At 41.1% G+C, this 21,218-nt stretch overlaps 1 protein-coding gene across 3 annotated transcripts in view; it reads left to right on the top strand.

The window, feature by feature from the left end:
• The first annotated feature begins 1,495 nt into the window (after positions 1–1,495).
• Positions 1,496–21,218, top strand: part of usp6nl2.S (USP6 N-terminal-like protein 2 S homeolog) — a 29,871-nt gene continuing 10,148 nt past the window's right edge. The window contains exons 1-7 of one of the 3 annotated variants that reach the window (XM_018259978.2): positions 1,496–2,012; positions 9,886–9,959; positions 11,111–11,196; positions 17,099–17,138; positions 17,851–17,931; positions 18,974–19,081; positions 20,187–20,296. In XM_018259978.2, the coding sequence (XP_018115467.1) occupies positions 9,894–9,959; positions 11,111–11,196; positions 17,099–17,138; positions 17,851–17,931; positions 18,974–19,081; positions 20,187–20,296 (491 nt within the window). In that variant the 5' untranslated portion in view covers positions 1,496–2,012; positions 9,886–9,893. Of the gene's footprint in view, positions 2,013–2,341; positions 2,601–9,885; positions 9,960–11,110; positions 11,197–17,098; positions 17,139–17,850; positions 17,932–18,973; positions 19,082–20,186; positions 20,297–21,218 lie in introns of those variants that run through there. The other 2 variants (XM_041560697.1, XM_041560698.1) reach the window with 2 other exon arrangements.

The following is a 21,218-nucleotide window of genomic DNA, read 5'->3' on the forward strand; positions in this document are numbered from 1 at the left end:
AAAAGAAAAATAAGCAATGCAAAGTAAGAATAACAATAATTGTAAACTCACAAGCCTCAGAAGAAGAAAGCAAATAATTCCAAAACTTTAAAAAAGTAACCTGAAGGTGAACCAACCCTTTCATGGTTTCAATAGAAATGAAAACATTTAAAGCAAATGTGCCCTCCCTTTAAGGAGCACTCTGTATCACACTGGCTGTGCGAGATACCTCCGTTGTAATTTTCAGATGTATCCATGTGGTGTCACTGTTGCATTGCAAGAACTTCAGCAGCAATTATTAGTAATGTTTTAATAACAGTTAATCAGTTAATCGTTTAAAATTTTATTCCGTTAACTCAAGCAAAATGGAGTTAACGCCAAATGATTTCAGCATGTCATAAACAGATTTGAATGAGTTCTAAATAGTGTATGTGTTTTTGGTGCTATTAAGGTGCAGTCCCTTCCTGGTGAAACTCTGTGACTCCACCCCTGGAACGTCATAATCCCGCCTGAAAGATCATAACCCCTCCCCAGTAATGGCAGAACCCCGCCCCTCTCTGGCCCGCCCCCACTGTGTATATCACCGGCCGGTAGGGCCAGAACTAAAAGGTGGCAACACTAACATTGACCAATGTTCAGATGCCTTCAAAGATGCCCGATCAAAAATTTCCGGCCAGTCTGATTGACGAGCTGAACGATATTCAAGTCTTCTGCCGCTACCAGTCGCCTCGTCTCCAGCCATAGACACACTGAATACATACCTCCCAACTGTCCTGTTTTCAGCGGGACAGTCCCGATTTGACAGCTCAACCTGCAGTCCTGCATTTATTACTAACAGTGTCGGACTGGGCCGGCAGGAAACCCGGGAAAATACCCGGTGGGCCCCGGCCCTCTTGGGCCCCCACCAGCTCAGACCAGGTACTAGATTGGCCCCCTGAACGGAAAGAAAAGTTGTGCGGCACTGTTTGTTCGCCACTTGCGCATGCGCACGGTCGGCCTGACGTTCGCGCATTTGTGCAGTGCATCTGTCATTCACACGCGCACAAGCTTTTGCACATGCGCACGGGGCCCCCGAAGTTCACAACCCGGTGGGCCCCGACTGCGCCAGTCCGACCCTGGTTACTAAAATGTCCTGACTTTCACTGCACTGAACAGCCAGAAAAAGAAACAACGTTTCTAACTCAATTGGCTTTTGGCAGAGAGCCCAGAACAGCCACAGCTCCAGATAAGATACTTTTGTAACAATTTTGAGATAAGCAAATAAGTAATTGTAACAATATAAGATAACAGGTCCCTTGGGAAAAGTTATACTCACAGCTTTAAAGGGCAATTAAACCTCATAAGCAAAACTGTAATAACTGGGAAAAAAACACAGAAATATGTTCAAACTTTGATAACTTGCCAAATTTTGTAAAATGAATATGGTAATAGAGGGTGTGGCCATAAAATGGGCGTGGTCAAAACATTTTTTTCTTCTTTGTCCCTCTTTTTATTTCCAAAATGTTGGGAGGTGAGTGAATAGCGTATTTAGCCATTGTTGTCTCCTACATACTAATGTTGTCAAAACTCTACAAATTACCTGAGACTGTCGTAAAAACAGCTTTTGTTTTCGGCCAAATACGGAGCTGAGGTTGTGAGGCCTGTACTGATGTCACTGATGTTGTTGGACCGCTGGCAAAGCAAGAAATGAAGTCATTGATCAGTTCCCAGTCACAAATGTGAGCAGAAATGACAAGTTGTGAGGAAAGAGTGTGAGTAGAGGAGGCCGAGGACACAACAAGCGACTAACAACAAAGAAACGTCTTTTTCTATTTCACTAAACAGGAGGTGTGAGTGCTGGAGCGACTTGTCTCTCACACACTGTATCTAATAGGCGTCCCCGTGTAGTGAAGTCCTGAGGAGAAATCTCGCGAGATGAGACGTGTAGTCCCGTGAGGAGACGTGAGTGTAGAGAGAGAAGATGCGGGCGCCTTAGCAACAACCTCCCTCCGGACCTGTGCGACTCCCTGACAGCAGGGGGGCCGGTGGTACAAGTAAGTGACTCCAATTCTACGGGTTCCGAGACAATTGCCACACACACGTAGCGACTCTGCTTCTTTGCTTTACTGTGAGTCACCCTGATGTGTTTGTGTGAGAGGATATAAAAGTGTTTTATCACATTCCTGTAGTGACGAGGTGTCAGTCAGATGTGAGGAGAGATTCCCAGAGCTGCAGCTGCTGCAGAACGTCTTGTCTCTACCTTTTGTTCTCTGTGGGACTTGCCATACACACAGTCACACACACATATATATATATATATATATATACAGACAAGTCTGACAGCACTTTACCTCAGGACTTGACTTTACCTCAGGACTTTACCTCAGGATTTTACCTCAGGATTTTATCTCAGGACTTGACTTTACCTCAGGATCTCACACTCCAGCTAAAAACAGACTAAAGACACAGGTTGTGGCTCTTCCGTTTGAACTTTTCCGCGTGGGCACTGACACATAATTACATAGAAACGTCTGTAACTTACTCATAACCTCCATTATTGCTCCTTATTAAAGGAGAACCAAACCCTTTTTTATGAAATTCCCCTACCCGTGAACTCCCATTCCCTGAATCTGCACCAAGGGGTAAGTAAAGAGTTGGGGGCATTTACTGAAGTTGACAGCTAGGCTGGGGGAGGGGGGGGAGCAGGGGGTGTCTATGTAGGGTAGGGGGGTAGCAGGGCCGGAACTAGGGGTAGGCAGAGTAGGCACGTGTCTAGGGCGCAAAGCTGGGAGGGCGCCAGGCACATACATTCTCTGCCGCCTACCCCCAGTCCAGTCCCTGCTCTCTCCAACTGTCATTTTGCGCTGTCGTTCACACATGCGTCACATCATTCGTGCTTGTGGCTCGTCAATTTGCGCATGTGCACGCGACAGTTCACGCATATGTGCTCCCAGCTGGCGCCACAACCGACCAGGTTGCCTGTGTGACTGACAGACTGGCAGTTGTTCCGTTGGCTGGGTGTTGTTTTACCACATCCTTTGGTGGATATGAAAACTTACATTGGTTGTGTTCTGTCTTGCAGTCGTAGTTCCTTTCTGTCTTGTAAAGTGCATTAATCCTAATCTGTATATTGTACAAACATAAATTATTTATAAAGAGCATACCTTAGACGTCACGTACCATATGGGGTTGAAGCCGGGAAATGTAAAACACTTGGTCCTGGTTTATAGCAACTATTAAATCAATTATTTTAATACATTCAATAACTTTTACCAAAATCACTCTTTGTGAACGATCCACAGTTACCATAGGAAATCAAATTATTCGCTATAGCAAGTGAGATAGTGTGGGAGCATCACAAATAGTGTGTCTTGGCTAACAAATTGTGACTTAGCATGTGTGTTTCAGGATACTTATAGACTGGACAAATAAAAAAATTGCAATTGTAAATAAAAAATAATAAATCAAAATTGTAGCCTCATAGAGCAAAAATGGCCTGTCTTTAAGATGGAAATAGGCAACAGAAAAATGGAAATAATTTAAATACTACAAAATACTACAAAAAATGTTGCACCAAAAACCCACAAAACTCATTATTTATACAACTCGTGCCTTCGATCTCCGCCAATCAGATTGACACCCTCTTGTCTATCAAAGGAGCTGTCCAGGCCCAGGGTTTGGAAAAATTGTCAACATAGTTGCCTTTTTTTTGTTCTATGAAGTTCTATAACAGTTTTACCATAGAAGTAAGGAGCTTCTCTAACAATTTAGGGCAATGTTATAAATTCCTTAAAGGGATTCTGTCATGATTTTTATGATGTAGTTTTTATTTCTAAATGACACTGTTTACACTGCAAATAATTCACTGTACAATATAAAATGTCATTCCTGAAGCAGCAAGTGTATTTAGTTGTAATATTGGTGTGTAGGTGCATCTCAGCTCATTTTGCCTGGTCATGTGATTTCAGAAAGAGCCAGCACTTTAGGATGGAACTGCTTTCTGGCAGCCTGTTGTTTCTCCTACTTAATGTAACTGAATGTGTCTCAGTGGGACCTGGATTTTACTATTGAGTGCTGTTCTTAGATCTACCAGGCAGCTGTTATCTTGTGTTAGGGAGCTGTTATCTGGTTACCTTCCCAGTGTTCTGTTGTTAGGCTGCTAGGGGTGATATCACTCCAACTTGCAGTACAGCAGTAAAGAGTGACTGAAGTTTATCAGAGCACAAGTCACATGACTGGGGGCAGCTGGGAAACTGACAATATGTCTATCCACATGTCAGATTTCAAAATTAAATATAAAAAAGAATCTGTTTGCTCTTTTGAGAAATGGATTTCAGTGCAGAATTTTGTTGGAGCAGCACTATTAACTGATGTGTTTTGGAAAAAATATTTTTTCCCATGACAGATTCCTTTTAAAGCTAGAAGTTAGGCAGGTTTAAAGAGGTTGTTCAACTTTGAGCTAACGTTTAGTATGATTTAGAGAGGGATATTCTGAGAAAATTTGCAATTGGTTTTCATTTTTTATTATTTGTGGTTTTTGAGTTATTTAGCGTTTTATACAGCATCTCTCCAGTTTGCAGTTTCAGCAATCTGGTTGCTAGGGTCCAAACAAACCTAGCAACCATGCATTGATTTGAGAGAGAAAGAGACTGAAGAGACTGAAATATGAATAGGAGAGGCCCTGAACAGAATGATGAGGAATAAAAAGTAGCAAGAATAATACATTTATATCCTTGTGGAAAATTTGTTTTTCAGATGGGGTCGGTGACCCCTATTTGAAAGCTGAAAAGAGTCAGAAGTAGAAGGCAAATAATGATTAAACAAAAAGATAATAAATAATGAATACCAATTGAAAAGTGGCTAAGAATTGGCCATTCTCTAACATACTAAAATAATGAACTTGATGAAAATATGCTTATTTACTACTTTTTTCTTCAGCTCATCTACTATATTATTATGTTTGTTTACTCACTTATATTGAAATTGGTCAACAATCAGACCCTCTATACGCTATACACTATACCTGGGTCTGCTTAGTCAGCTTTGTTACCCTCATATACATTTGGGGTCTTGTATAATATGCAGACCTTTGTTATTAGTGTTTTATTTATGACATCATGGGGGTTATTTATTAAACTCCGAATGCCAAAAACCCGAAAAATTGGGGCTTTTTTTTTTTACTATAAAACCCTAATTTTTTGTGGAAACAAAAACACCAATTTTTAGGGATTTATTATACCCAGAGGATGGAAAAAGTCTGAATCTGAAAATCCGACATCTCAGACTTGCCGAGGTCTGACAGCAGCAGCAACACAGAGCTTGGGGTTTCAGCTCCTTCCTGTGAGGGAGGAAGTAAGAACTCACATAAACTGGTTTAATTCGCTGTGTATCTACAAACCATTATTATACATATACATTGAGAGAGAAATCATTCCAGGCTGTGTCAGTGAAGTTTCGTGGTGCCAGCTTTATCTGACATTTTTTGTTGAGGGTTAGCAATGAACATTACTATTGCAACTTTCTGTTTGTTTTTGGCATGCAAGAATATGTGTGCTCAATCTATTTCAAGCATTTAACACTGAGGTACTGTTTGTACAGAAAAAACATTCCAGCCCTTTACAATCCAATACAGGTATAGGATCCTTTATTCCGAAAGCTCCTAATTACGGAAAGGATGTCTCACATAGACTCCATTTAATAGTAAATATTACTATTGACTGATGTACCATCTACAAATTGCAGAAAGGTGCCCCACACTCACTGTCACAGTGAAATCAAAATTAAGAATCATGAGAATTCCCTTTTGTACAATGAACACAAAGAAGAGGAAAAGGCAGATGATGAGAAGCCCCCTCTCCTTATTTCCATAAAAGGCTGCTAAATATTGGAGTGAATCCCACACACATTACTGGTCAGTGATTCACTCCCTCCATGTCCCGCACCCTCCCTCCCTTGTCTGGTGCAGCACTAACATGCATATCAGGAAGATACTAAAGTCTGCAAGTGGGAAACATTAAATTCAATTAAAAGTGAATATATTAAGTAAAACGGCTTCGAGTTTTCTAGATGCAATAATCAAGTGTGTAGGTGCCATCTCAGGTCATTTTGCCTGGTCATGTGCTTTCAGAAAGAGCCAGCACTTTAGGATGGAACTGCTTTCTGGCAGCCTGTTTCTCCTACTCAATGTAACTGAATGTGTCTCAGTGGGACCTGGATTTTACTAGTGAGTGTTGTTCTTAGATCTACCAGGCAGCTGTTATCTTGTGTTAGGGAGCTGCTATCTGGTTACCTTCCCATTGTTCTGGGGAAGGTACAGCAGTAAAGAGTGACTGAAGTTTATCAGAGCACAAGTCACATGACTGGGGGCAGCTGGGAAACTGACGATATGTCTAGCCCCATGTCAGATTTCAAAATTAAATATAAAAAAATCTGTTTGCTTCTTTTTCAATGTAACCTCCCTTTCCAGCTTTGGTATTATTCTGTTGCATATATATCGTTATATGCCTTACATTCTGTCATTCATTTTTGTTTTTTTTTGATAGTTCAAACTTTTAAAACAATAAAAGTTACCTTTAGAATTAAACACAAAGAAGTAATAAAAAGATGCACTAAGCCAAAAATAAAAGCGCTGGCTATAGAATAACCTGGGTGTTGCCTGTATAACTAAAAGTTTCATATCTTTCAAGCCTAAAGATATTTTACATTTGGTTGGAGACCTTAAAAAAAAAACGTGGATTCTGTTATTCTTGATTTTAATTATTATTCTTTATTTAGTTTGTGTGGTGTTCATCCAGCAGAGCTATTATTATTATACAAGGCCTGGGCTTAGGAAAACGAAGCTGTATGTCTGCCCCTCCCAAGAATAAATCACTAAATTTCATGGCAGTGTTTTGAAACCGCATCTGCTGAGCTGTTTCTACTTAGGCTCCAAAAAATTGTATTAAAGACAGGGACAAATTTTAAGCACCATTTCAATAGGGCAAAACACAGCCAGATTATTAATAATGTGAATAAAAATAAAGTTTATATCAGTACAGCCATATAAAGGATTTTTTTTTACATTTGTTTACTTATCTCTAGCATGAAGGGCTACTATTTGTGTATCATCTTTTCTTTTATACATTATAATATATTTGGCAGCACATTGGAGCCTGTATGCTGCTTGCACATTGTGTGCTGCTGGATATTTCATTCTTTCAATGTTTCAAAGCCGTATGTCTGCTGTTGTCCTTTATTTTTGGGTAGAATGCAGAATGCATACACACATTTATACAAGCAAATATAATTGCTACAATATCTATTCTACCTACACACATGCACCTCAGTACCCTGAAACATATTGACTTGAATTCAGTTTTTGGAATGGTTGTGTATGTGCTTTTTCTTCCAAAGGAAGGCATAATGGTGTCAAGAAAGGCAGAATGAAAAAACAGAGAACAAATCAAACTGACTGGACACATGGGTTAAGCTGGCCATAGACGCACAGATCCTATCGTACGAATCGTGGATTCATACGATTTTCGGATGGTGTGTGGTGAGTGCCGACATCATTCGTCCGGCGGAGATCGGTCGTTTGGTCGATCGGACAGGTTTGATTTTGACCCGACCGATCCCGCCATAGCCCTTTGCGCATCGTAATCGGATGGTCGAACGTTCAGATTACCCCCGATATAACCATGCTCATTAATGGCATATTGGGGAAAGATCCGCTCGTTTGGCGATGTTGCCAAACGAGCGGATCTTTGCGTCTATGGCCACCTTTAGTGTAGCGGATGGGATGCAAATCAGAATACGTTTATTACTATTTTTCCTAACTTCTGCTCCTACTCTACTTCTACCTTTTACAGTGCAGCACTACTTCCATGTCAGGGGCGTGGCTACACTCTACATCTCATGAATAAAACTCGATCAAACATAGGCAGTTAGGTATTCACGGTGTGTGCGCAGGTCTCTGCATTCTATTTTAAACTGCAAAGACCTGAAGCAAATCAGAAAATTGCAAGGCAGGGTGCAAGTGACATATAGAGGTTTGCCTAGCCGATGTTAGCGACAATTCGCCAGAAATCCCATCCGCAGGGACATCGCCAATTCACAACAAGCGTAGTGGACAATTCACTAGCAAACGAGACCGTGGCTAGCGTTCGTTCACACTCTATCGCCATGTGACTTCTGGAGAAAGATCTTTACTCCGCAAATTCAGTAAAGTTCAAAGTTTATTGAAAGTTTCCCTTATTCACCAGAGTTTACTTTGCCACCTCAGACCAGGTGAACTGATAAAATGACGCACATCCTCCTCAATCTTCTGTCAGTGACATCATATCCTGTATGCCGGAAATTCATTAAAGTTGTCAAAAACGCTGGCGACTTTTCTTTTTTTAAAGTGGGATTGCCTTCAAAAGTCAAAACTATTAAAGACTTATAAAGACTCATAAAGAATTTATGTGTGAAAGTTTTTTTTTAACTTATTTGAGGGGCATACCATACACATTTATATAAGGGTGGGCTCATGTCTAGGGAATTATATGATCTTGTGTGTCTTTATTATGGGTCATTGGACATGCGTTTTAAAAAATGGCCACTTCAAGCATTTGTACCAACATTACTAATAAAGACATCCATATGACTTTTAGGAACCCGTCCTATTCAAATTCACCTAAGCGCAAGAGTACTAGCAAAGTATCACTAGGCAGAAAGGAACGCTAGGGAAAATTCGCTATAAAATGCTCGCACTGTTACGCTTTCGAAAATTTCGCCAGTGTTTGGCTGCTGAGACGCAACTTCGCATTTTAGTGAATTAGCATAGTGGTAACGAATTTGCACTTGGTAAAGTGGCACGGAGTGTGCGAATCGGTCGCTGGCAAAAATTCGCCAGTTAGTAAATTTGCCCCATGGAGAGGGAAGTAGCCCTGACAAATATGAATATTTACTCTAGGGCTGAATCAGTTTAATGGGTATTAAATAATCCACGTCAGTTCTTTTTTTTCCTCCTCTCTTTTGGATTCCTCACTGTGATGGATCACAGATCAGAAGGAAGGAAGCTATTTGGCATGATGACTAACCTCTGTGTATAATATATTTATTCAGACATTTCTGTACACCAGCGGTCCCCAACCTTTTTTGGCCTGGGGACCGCTGTAGAGCCAATTTTTTAAAGGACCGGGGGGGGGGACAGTGTCCCAATTCTAGTACACTGGTGTCCAATTCGGCAAAACCGGTGTCCAATTCGGCTAGGCTTGGCAGCACAATTCAAGACTGTTCTGGGCCGTGGCCTGTCGGTTGGGGACCCCTGCTGTACACAAGCAGTAGCCCTCTATTGCCATGTTTGTAAAGTACAACTGAGAAAATTTGTAGGACGCCTTTCCTTCAACAATTGCTTTTTCTGGCTTTCCAAATTTTTCTGAGATTTGTTGCCCGCAATCGTGTATTTTTATTGCACAAGACAAATCTCGCCATCGGCCGTCACCCTAAAGCTGAAACAAATCTTATATATTTATTAGACTGCCTCTGGGCAGTAACCCAGAAACCAATTAGATTTTTGCTTTCATTGTTATAGATGCAGCTGGTTGGACCAAGATTATCTCTGACTGGCAGACACAGGTTATTTCCCAGGTGCAAAATTGTCCAGTGTTAGTAAATGAGCTCCACCGTGTTCCATGCAACTGTTAACCCTCATTGATGTCTGAATGAGTGAGAAGCAATGTGACAAAGTGGGTTTGCTCTGCACTTGCCTCCTTTCCATTTCTCAACTAGGGAGTGCAGATTATCTCAAAGTGTTTATTTGTTTAATGAAATTAAGCTGAAGCTTTGACAGCCCAGAAAGGGTCTATCTGTAGCACACAAGATGCGTCAAATGTTACAAAAGTTTCACTACTTGTCAATAATAAGTTATCTACTTCCTTTAACAGGATTTTACATTTTCTTTTTCAGTCTTTGCAATGAAGAAAGACTTTGCGAGTCTTATAGCCCAGGAAAGAGCTGAGATTATTAGCAAGTATGACAAGGTAAGTGCTGCTAAGAATCACCCGTGTCGTCCCCTTCTTTTAACCCCATTTAATTATTTTACCAGTTCGGATATCATTTTTATAAAGTTTAGTTTAAATACGTTTTGGTAGGATTTGAAACTAGGTGGGAAATGCCGGGAAGCTCTTTGCAGTGCAGGAGTGGATTACTGTTACAGGGGAACTATAGTAAGAATTAAAATGTAATATTAGCTTCATCATACTTAAATAAGAAACTTTTTAAATACAATCAATTAAATATTCTGTACTATTTCTGAAATAATCAAGTTTATCTTCACTATCCCTCTCTCAGCATCTTTTTCACCTCATTTTTTTTTCATTCAGGAGTTGGGTGTCAGATGAATGATCCAATATATCTTTTAGGGGGCTCCTTGTGCCTAGAAGATGTATTAGAGGTCACTCTATTAAACCCACCAGACATTACGTCTCTCTACATGCAGGATTTGTGCAAAAGGCAGTTATTTTGTTACATTTTGTTTGTACTGGAATCAGTTATTTGAGTGAGCTCTAAATCATCTACTAGGAAAGGAGCCCCCCTATAAGATATATTGGATCATTCATCTGACACTATAATGTTCATAGTGATTAGTCCATGTGCATTCTGCCTCACTAAGGGCATTATGTAGTGAAAATGTAGTATTTTTTAAGTTTTGCTGAATGCCAACAGCAGTTGTAGTAAACATTTTTGTCAAGGATAATCTGATAAAGTTAAAAAGCTCACTAAGAAGGCCCAAAACGGTGCAGAGACAGATCATGCCAGCTAATGCACATGCCACCAACCAGGCAATGTTCTATTCAAGCCTCATCAAGAGTCTTGATAATTGCCCGAATAACCCGAATCGTCGTCTGGTTGGTGGCACGAGTAAAACTTAATTTCACTTTTTTGGAGTGCTGCTGGAGTGTTTATTGTACAATATATCCAACCCTACGCAGAGGGGGTTGCAGCTTTGCACCAGATGCTTCAAAAAGCGAAACCAAGTATAAGTGTTATTTTTTACTATAAAATGCCTTTATTTTACCACTTTTTAGCCCCTTTGGCTACTCTGGTTAATGATAAATAGCATCTTCACTTCCTCTGTTCTGTATGTTGCCCTATCTGTATGCCCCATGTTTACTTTCTTGCTCTCCCACAGGGCCGGCAGCCTGGAGCTCAGATAGACCCATGGGAGGATGCAAACTTTTCTCTTTATAAAGTCACAGATAGATTTGGATTCTTACAGTAAGTTTTTGTTGAAGTAGTTGCACCTTACATTATGTTAGTTCCTTGTATATTATTGTTGTATCTTCTGCTCAAAAAAGGGAACAATATGTTCTGATATTCTTGTAACTGTCCACCTGCTTTCAAGATGCAGTAGTCCTGTACAGGTATGGGACCTGTTATCCAGACTTCTTTTATCTAGACTTTGTTGAGACACCAACCAACAATACAGGGGTCCCCATCGCAAGGTAACAGACATGTGTAGAGATCACCTTATTAGTCATTCATTCATAGTTCAAAGAATATGTAAGACAGCAAATAAGTGTTCACCCCATATCTCGTTCTAATTGAGCTAGAAAGCTGGGCTCCCACAAGTTTCTATGGATGGAACGAGGCATTCTTCCCAAATCTATCATAATGGAACTTTAGTGTGGGGTAGCCCCACAGTTTGAAACAACTGCTTAATGTTAATGGGGCACATGATGTTGTGTTGTGGAATTTTCCATAACAATTTAACATTATAATAATTGGTAATTGAAGTAGGAAGCCATATTGTATGGCTATAACACACATAGTTTTGATAGCTGATACCTGTGATACCGACCAGAATGTCCTTGTTTTGAGCAGTAATCGCCAGGTCCAGAGAACTGGGTAAGTAGTTTTGTTTTGATTGCTGCCACTATATCAGCAGTGAAAACACTGTTTAACCTAGCCTTCAAGAAAAACGTTATTTCTCCTAGAAGCATCACCGTTTCTGTCAAGTAAATTTAATACTTTGACAGTGAACCGACAAATTTTTAAAGACCAAAATGTTTTAGATAAGAAAATAAAGAAAAAGCCGGACAATCGAATCACAGTAGCTTCACATTTGAAATTGTATATGTTTTCTCAATAATAACTGCTCCAAAGAACTATTGAAATACACACAAATGGAGAAATTGTGTGAAGGCAGCACCCTTTAAATTGCATGTGTTTGTGCAGAATTACAAGAACAGTGCAGTAGGGACCACAAACATTAGCAGAGACACTACGGTTCAGTGTGTAGGTGACAATGTGTTTCCTTGCTTCCTTAAACCTACTTAAACCTACTCATAAGTATATTTTGGTCTTTTTCACTTCCCTTTCTATTCCTAACCTGTGTGCTTAATGAATCAGAAGGGATGTTTCATTTACAAGATATTGCTGCAGATTATTTTTCTTGTTATGTATGTCTGGAATTTGAACTATATGTACAGCAGATAGAATAAAGTTCATGCACTTTAATAGTATGCAGATTTACCATGATATATGTTGGTTTTTGTTGATAATACGATAAATTTGACGTTTTTTTGACGACAACTGAGTTTCGGAGCAGCAGTTTGAAAAAGTTGCACGATTCAAATTGACGCTCGACTTTTTCTGCCACTGATTTTATAGAGAATTATTTTTTTACTGAAGTGAGATAAAAGTCGAGTTTGGGGGACACAGGGACCATGGGTATAGCTAGTACCACTAGGAGGCAGGACAACCAAGAAAAAACTGACTCCTCCTCCACTGGCTATACCCCCAGCAGGCAGAGCTAAGGTCAGTTTGAGTTGTGTCCTCAGGAGGTTAGGACGTTTTTTATTTTTCTCTCTACATACAAGGGTCCATTTGCTATCCCCCACCATTACCAGGCAACATGTCTGAGGGGCAAAGTGAGGGCCTTTTCACCAGGGCAGCACCTACTGCATCAGTCAAATATTTGGCCTTTGCCAAATGCCGTAAACGTTTGACCACTGGGCACAATGACCCTTTATGTCCCAAATTCAGACTGCCGCAACAGACTACTGAACCCCCAGTACCTACTCCACCTCAGGTGAACCAGGCCGATCAGGGGGAACCTTCAGCGCACAGTAGACAAACTTCCCCACCCACTGGGCACTCAGCTGCCAAGTGGGCTTCCCAACTAGCCACTGGAATTCCGAAGTTGGCCATGTCATTTTACAAGCTGCTCTCCCGTTTAGACAACCCAAAAAAGAGACCCTCTAAACGCAGGGTCTCCCTCGCCTTCATAGGAAGAGAGTGACACCCCTCCTAGGCACCATTCACCCATTCCACCAGACTGTGGGGAAGAGCATGATCGCTCTGAGGGCGAACTGTCATTGGGATCAGACCTTGATGAGGAAGAGTCCCCCCAGACTTGCTTCAGAATCAGTAGATTCCCTGATTTCCTCAGTACTGGAGACTCTCCACTCTAAGAACCGGAAGCCTCAGCTGAGTCTTCCAAATCGCTATTTAAACGGCACAGTAAGACCTCATCGTTTTTTCCTTCCCACACGCAGCTCGATCAGATCATACAGCAAGAATGGGATAAACCAGAGATATGGTTCCAAACAAACCGTCGATTTCTGAAACAATATCCTTTTCCGGCCGATCTCATGGAAAAATGGTCATCTCCTCCATCCTTAGATGCTGCTGTGTCTCGACTTTCCAAAAATACAGCCTTACCAGTCCCTGATGCCTCTTCTTTCAAGGACTCTATGGACAAGAAATTGGAGAGCTTACTACGCTCCGTATTTGCAGCATCAGGCTCATCCCTTTGCCGTGTCATAGCCATGGCATGGGTTAGCCGAGCCATTCAATCCTGGGCTGACACTCTCATTAATGCCATTGAAGATAGACGTGTGGGTCTCTCTCATACAAGATTCCTGGGTACAAGAGGTCGTTACTCGAGGTTACCACTTAGAGTTTTCATCACTTCCCCCTCACCGGTTCTTTATGTCAAGACTTCCTCAAGAACCAAACAAGTGCTCAGCATGATTTCCAGCTTTCTCATGGCAGAAGTAATTATCTCTGTACCATCTACAGAGCTTTTCAAGGTATACTTCTCAAACCTCTTCGTAGTTCCTAAAAAGGGCGGGTTCGTATGGCCCATCCTAGATCTAAAGGAACTGAACAAGTTCATTCGGCAGAGGAAGTTCAAGATGGAATCTCTAAGATCGGTCATTGCAGCCATGTCTCCAGGACAATTCCTTATGTCCCTCGACATAAAGGACACCTACCTGCACGTACCCATTTTCCCTCCGCATCAGAAATACTTGAGGTTTGCCTTCCAAAATCGTCACAATTCACGGGCCCCCCGGGTGTTCACAAAAATTAGCCACAGCGGAGATTCGCAATGCGGGGATAGACATCACTCCCTAACTGGACGACCTGCTAGTCAAGGCTACATCCGTCCAGGAGGCTCACCTGTCACTCCAGGTATCCATAGACAATGGACCAAGTCCTCCCTAACCCCCAGCCAATCTATGAACTTTCTAGGCATGAAGTTCGACACACAAACCTAAACAATCTCTCTCCCTCAGGAGAAGATCCTCCATCTTCAAGCCTTGTAAAGACTCTGCTTCAGAAGCCACATCATACTGCGTGATTCTGCATGAAAGTGCTGGGAGTCATGGTATCCACTATAGAAGCAGTACCATTAGCCCAATTCCATCTCAGAGAAGTCCAGTGGAACATACTTACCATTTGGAAATGGAAATCCCTACTGCAGGATATCCATCTGTCCCAACAAACACGGACCTCCCTTCTTCGGTGGTTGAAAACCAATCACCTCTCCAGGGGGAAACATCTCGGGGAACCTTGCTGGTGCATTCTCACAACAGATGCGAGTTTCTTTGGTTCGGAAGCAGTCTTCGAGGGAAAGTCAGCACAAGGAAGATGGCAGCAGAAGGAAAGACTGTTGCAGATAAACCTACTTGAGATCCGGGCAATCTGACTGGGGCTAATCCACTGGCAACAAGAGCTCAAGGGTCAGGCTGTGAAGATCCAGTCTGACAACTGAACAGCGGTGGCTTACATCAACCACCAGGGAGGAACAAGAAGCAGAGGAGCACTAAACGAGATAAAGCTCATCTTCCAATGGGCCGAAGCTCAGCAAGTCCACCTGTCAGCCAGGCTTGCTAAACTGGGAAGCAGACTTCCTAAGCCGCCAGTCCCTGGACCCGGGAGAGTGGTCACTGAAAGAAGAAATATTTCAAGAGATAACACCGTGGTGGGGTACCCCAGAAGTAGATCTCATGGCAACCAGGCACAACAGAAAGGTTCCTGCCTTCATAGCTCGCTAAAGGGATCCTCTGGCTCTGGACGCTGACGCACTAACTGCTCCTTGGCCCTTTCATCTGGCCTACGCCTTTCCTCCTCTACCGCTCATCCTCAGAACTATCAGGAAGATGCAGCAAGAACAAACAACTCTCATATTGATAGCACCAAGGTGGCCTCGACGAGCTTGGTTCACGGACCTTCTAAATTGCTCAGGGGCAACACCATGGACCTTGCCTCTGCTTCCAGACCGTCTCACTCAGGGTCCCATTCGACATCCCAACCTAACCAACCTCAATTTAACGGCGTGCCTCTTGAGACCCAGATACTAACACAGAAGGGTTTCTCCAAGGCAGAAAACCTGTCTCTGCCAGGGCTTATCACAGAGTTTGGTCCATCTCCCGACAGTGGTGTTCCACACACAAAGTGAAGTTTAGGACTCTATCCATACCAAATGTTCTGGAGTTTCTGCAAGATGGTCTCTCCAAAGGTCTGTCCATTGGCTCCCTCAAATCACAGATCTCTGCTCTGTTGGTCCTGTTTCAGAAACGTTTAGCCTTACTACCCGATGTCAAGACCTTCATGCAGGGGGTAGCCCACGTGGCTCCTCCTGTACGGGCTCCAGCTCCCCTCTGGGATCTCACATTAGTGTTGAACGCACTACAGCATCCACCCTTTGAACCCTTAGCCTCTGTGCCTCACCTGGAAAGCTGTCTTTCTCCTAGCTATTGCATCAGCAAGATGGGTCTCCGAGCTCTCTGCTCTATCCTGTAAAGCACCATACCTTGTCTTTCACCATGACAGAGCGGTACTTCGCACCATCCCATCTTTCTACTGAAAGTTGTGTCAGAGTTCCACCTGAACCAAGAGATAGTTCTCCCTTCCTTCTGTCCCGCCCCAGCGAATCAGAAAGAGAAGGCTTTGCACACCTTGGACCCAGTAAGGGCGTTGAAGTTCTACCTACATAGAGTTCAAGACATCCGCAAGTCCGATTCACTACTGGTGCTTCCTTCGGGGCCATGTCAAGGTAGCCCGGCCACCAAGCAGACTATATTCTGCTGGATCAAACAAGCCATTCACAGAGCCTACACAGCAAGGGGCAAGAAACACCCAAGCAAAATCACCGCCCATTCCACTAGAGGTGTGAGTACGTCCTGGGCGTTCCGTAACCAGTCATCTGCTGAACAGCTGTGCAAAGTAGCAACTTGGACCTCGGTTCACTCCTTTTCCAAATTTGATCACTTTGACACCTTTGTGGCCTCTGATTCTCGCTTTGACAGAAATGTGCTGCAGGCCGCGGTGGTTACCTCTTAATAGGCCTCATTTCCCACCCGGTACTTAGGGGACAGCTTTGGTACGTCCCATGGTCCCTGTGTCCCCCAAGTTGACGTGGAGAAAAGGAGATTTTGTGTACTCACCGTTAAATCTCTTTCTCTTCAGTCACTTGGGGGACACAGGGCTTCCCTCCCTGGGTTGAGGCCTTCACTTCTGTCAGATATGTTACGGTTTTCCAGTTGTTATTCAATTATAGTTACTACTTATTCCTGTTGACTTTGGTACAAACTGACCTTAGCTCCGCCTGCTGGGGGTATAGCCAGTGGGGGAGGAGTCAGTTTTTTTTCTTGGTTGTGTCCTGCCTCCTAGTGGTACTAGCTATATCCATGGTCCCTGTGTCCCCCAAGTGACTGAAGAGAAAGAGATTTAACGGTGAGTACACTAAATCTCCTTTTTAGTAAATATGCCTCTGAATGTCCATTTTCATTTTTAATGTCTTCATATGTAAAACTGATATTTTACTTTATTAATGATAACATGAACATGAACTGAGTAGTGATTCTTGCTAGTCTCTTTGCACTTGCAGTGAACGTGAGTTGCCTTCACGTAATGCCCAAGAGGAAAAGGTATGTCTTGTCTCCTTCCTTTTAAGAGTCAATTTTTGAGTTAACAACCCTTTTACAACAACAACTTTTATATATGGTACCCTTCAAATCTGTAGTTGCTTACTGCTTCTTTTTCACCATTATTTATAAAGATATGGGGTCCAGAAATCCAGAAAGCTCCGAATTATGGAATGGCTGTCTCCTGTAGACTCCAATTTTATCCAAATAATCCAAATTTTTAAAAACAAAATATTTCCTTTTTCTGTGTAATAATAAAACAGTAGCTTGTACTAGATTCAAACTAAGATATAATTGTTCTTTATTGAAAGCAAAACCAGCCTATTGGGTTTATTTAATGTTTACACGATTTTCTAGTAGACTTAAGGTATGAAGATCCCACGTATTCTGGATAACAGGTCCTTTACCTGTATGCCCTATCTTCCACCTTTTATACTTGCTTTACTTACTATTCACATGACAAATATTTAATTCTGTCCTTACCTACTGCTTAAAATTATTTTATTCTGTGGTATTCATTTGTTAGCCCATTGTGTTCTGGCTGCCAATGTGATTTGTTTTGCAACACAGTTATGGTGCCCATGGGTATTAAAAACATTTGTATTCAAAAAAGAATAAAGAAAAAAACATCTATATGGCCACATCAGCTCATAACAAAAAACAATTATGCCATGATGTGTGTAATGATCAACTCTTACTTTCCTCTGACCTATAGCAAAAACTACAGGAGATTGAACGAGTGGATAAATGGCTTAAGATGCTCAAAAAATGGAACAAGTACAGGAACAGCGAAAAGGTAAAATCTTAAAATTTAATCTGAGATCCCAGTGTTTCCTGCTGCTCATTACGGTCCATTTTGCTTTACAGCAGTGCTGTCCAACTTCTGTCCAACTTCTGTGGTACTTCTGAGGGACGGAATTTTTATGACCTACATGGTGGGGGGCCGATAATGGAAGCCAGCGTTGACCACTCCCTGTTTTCAAACCACACCCACTTTAAATCACACTTATGTTATTACAAGATGTGAACAATGTGGGGATAGCCTGAGGTGTGATCAATGCAGGGTTTTAGGTGTCAACAATAGAGGGTTTTACAGGTTTGAACAATACATGGGATTAAAAGTGTGAACAATATGGGAATTGTACAGCCTGAATCTGTGGTATGAACAATGCAGGGGCCATTTTATCTCCGTTCTTATACCATTTAAAGCTTACACAAGGCAAGCAATCAAAGCAGCTATAGTGTGGGCCTGTTCGTTGTATGTGTGTTCTGCTAGTGTTATACAATTAATATAGTGATCCCTTCATACCCCTTTATTCCTCTACCGTTGCTTATCTTGATAAACATGCAATAAAACCTGTATCTGTTCACTTAAAGGAGTAGTTTACAATTAAGTTAACTTTTATCATGGCATAGAATGTACTGGCTTAATATTTTTTTCAATTGGTCTTATTTTTTATTCCTTCTTATTTTTCAATTATTTCCTCTTCCTTTTTCTAGGTCACAGTTTAAAATGTATTCTGGTTAAACCCTGGCAACATAAAAACTATTGTCTGCAAGGCTAAAATCTTATTGTTATTGTTACATTTAATTACTTTTCTTTCTATTCAGACCCCCTCCTATCCATCTTCCATTGTGTCGTTCCAACCACGGTCTGGTTGCTAGAGTAAATTGGACCTAGCAACAAGATAGCTGCTGAAATTCGAAACGAAACAAATATTTAAATATTTCAAATATCATAAAAAAATGAAGACTAGCTACCAGTTTTAGTATGTTAACCCTTTTATTGTCACCCTTGTTATAGTATATTACACAATTACCCAAATGTTTTGTTTTAGATGTACCGAAGAGTGTATAAAGGTATCCCACTACAAGTGAGAGGCCAGGTCTGGTCTCTGCTTTTGGACGTTGAGGAAACAAAATTGAAGAACGAGGGCAAATATGAGGTATGTTATATAAGAGCAAGAACATAAAGTGTATCAGAGACAGTTGCAGTATGAGAAAAAACACAATTTAATTGGGGATAGTATCAGAGACAGTTGCAGTATGAGAAAAAACACAATTTAATAGGGGATAGATCAAATTAGAAAAACATTTCTTTTGTGCACTGAACTAAACATCTGGTTATTATCATGTCACTGTCTGAGGCTTCCATTTGTCTGCTGAGGCATCTATACATTGTATTGTTTATTTTGGCTATTGCCTCACTCTCTTTACATTGTATTTTTACTTAAATCAGCTAAAGTGTACATTTTTGGGCCAACAAGATAATAGAGTTCCCTTTATGTTATACTGTTGATACCTTTTTTGCTTTTCTATGAAATTAAAGGATTGAGGGCTTTCCAAGGTCTGCCTTTTTTATGACTGGGTCTTCTGGTGCTTTGCATACCCTCATAGACATCAGAGTATGCCTTTACATATTAAGCCATGCTCCTAGTTATTTTGCTGTGAGATGAATCAAATGTGCAGCTAAATATGATGGCTGGTAGATTTTTAGTGTATTATATGGAGATCTCATAAGGCCATCAAGGGCCCAATGGCTGAATATTCTGTACTTTGGAGATACGTTACATTGTTCAGTATAAAAATAAAAACTGGGTAAATAAATAGGCTGTAGAAAATAAAAAAATGTATCTAATAGGCAAAAATGTAATGTATAAAGGCTGGAGTGACTGGATGTGTAACATAATAGCAAGAACACTACATACTGCTTTGCAGCTCCCTTGGTTTTCACTGATTGGTTTCTCACAGTCCGTATGCTGGCACACCATCTGGTGGGGTAAACAATTTTGGGGTGACATGTGCCATTTTAAGGAGAAGGAAAGATAAAATCACTGGAGGTGGCAAGTTGTGTCAGTAGTTCTTACTTGCTTCCCTGATCTGGCACCGCTCTTTTTCAAAAAAAAATCCCAGTTCAGAATTCTTTCGAGCAGCCTCCTTCGAACTTTTGTGAGCTCATAAACTGTACAGAACTTTTTCTGAGACTTGTGTATAATGCATTCGCCTGTATTAATGTTTAAAATTCTTAAAAAAAATTGATTATTCTTGCAGAAAATTAAAGATCTGGCAAAGACTTATTCGACAGAGATTAAACAAATTGATTTGGATATAAACCGGACATTTCGCAATCACATTATGTTTCGAGAACGCTATGGAGTCAAGTAAGTGATGATTTCTTTCCAGTGCTTGCCATTGTTGTACTATGATGGACAACCTCAAGTTGGCCATACAAAAGTGGATACCTCTACGCAATTTGGTAGCCTGATGACCAGTGTATAGGCCAACATGTGTGCCTTCCTGGATTGATATCTGATCAGGGCTTTTCCATATACTGGTTGGGCAGGCTCGAACATCTGGTAAATAAATCAGGATATGATCATCTGCTGTCAATCTCAGTAAATAAAGGGAATCATCCTGATACAACTTGCTTAGATGAGAACCCATATGTATAAAAATGGGAAAAGTGTCTTAGGACAAATATATTGCATACCTCCCAACATTTTGGAAATAGAAAGAGAAACAAAAAGATTTCAGAGCGTGGTGAAAATGTTTTGACCACGCCCATTTGTGGCCGCACCCCCTATTGACCATGTCCATTTTACAAAATTAGGCAGGTTATGAAAGTTTGAACACATTTCTGTGTTTTTTATGTGTTATTACAGTTTTGCTAATGAAGGTGAATTGCCCTTTAAGCTGCAAATCACAGTTTCCCAAAGAGACCTGCTTATCTTTAGTTTTTACAAAAGTATCTAAGTATCTATTCTGGGCTCTCTGCCAAAAGCAAATTAAGTTAGAAACTGTGTATCTTTTTCTGGCTGTTCAGTGCAGAAGATCAAAGAGAAAGTCGGGACATTTCAGTAACAAATCCGGGATTGAGTTGTCAAAATTGGGACTGTCCCATGAAAAACAGAACAGTTGGGAGGTATGAATTGTATGAGGAAACATCTATTGGGTTTAAGGTCCAACAATTTTTTATAATGTTGCAAATAACAAACAAATCAATAGCCTATGGACTATTTAGCCAAGTGGTCATTGGTAGTGTACTGAAAAGATTTTGGATTGTGCTCTTTCCAAATCCTTAAC

The sequence above is a fragment of the Xenopus laevis genome, chromosome 4S (assembly GCF_017654675.1).
Source record: "Xenopus laevis strain J_2021 chromosome 4S, Xenopus_laevis_v10.1, whole genome shotgun sequence".
In the NCBI taxonomy this organism is placed as follows: Eukaryota; Metazoa; Chordata; class Amphibia; order Anura; family Pipidae; genus Xenopus; species Xenopus laevis.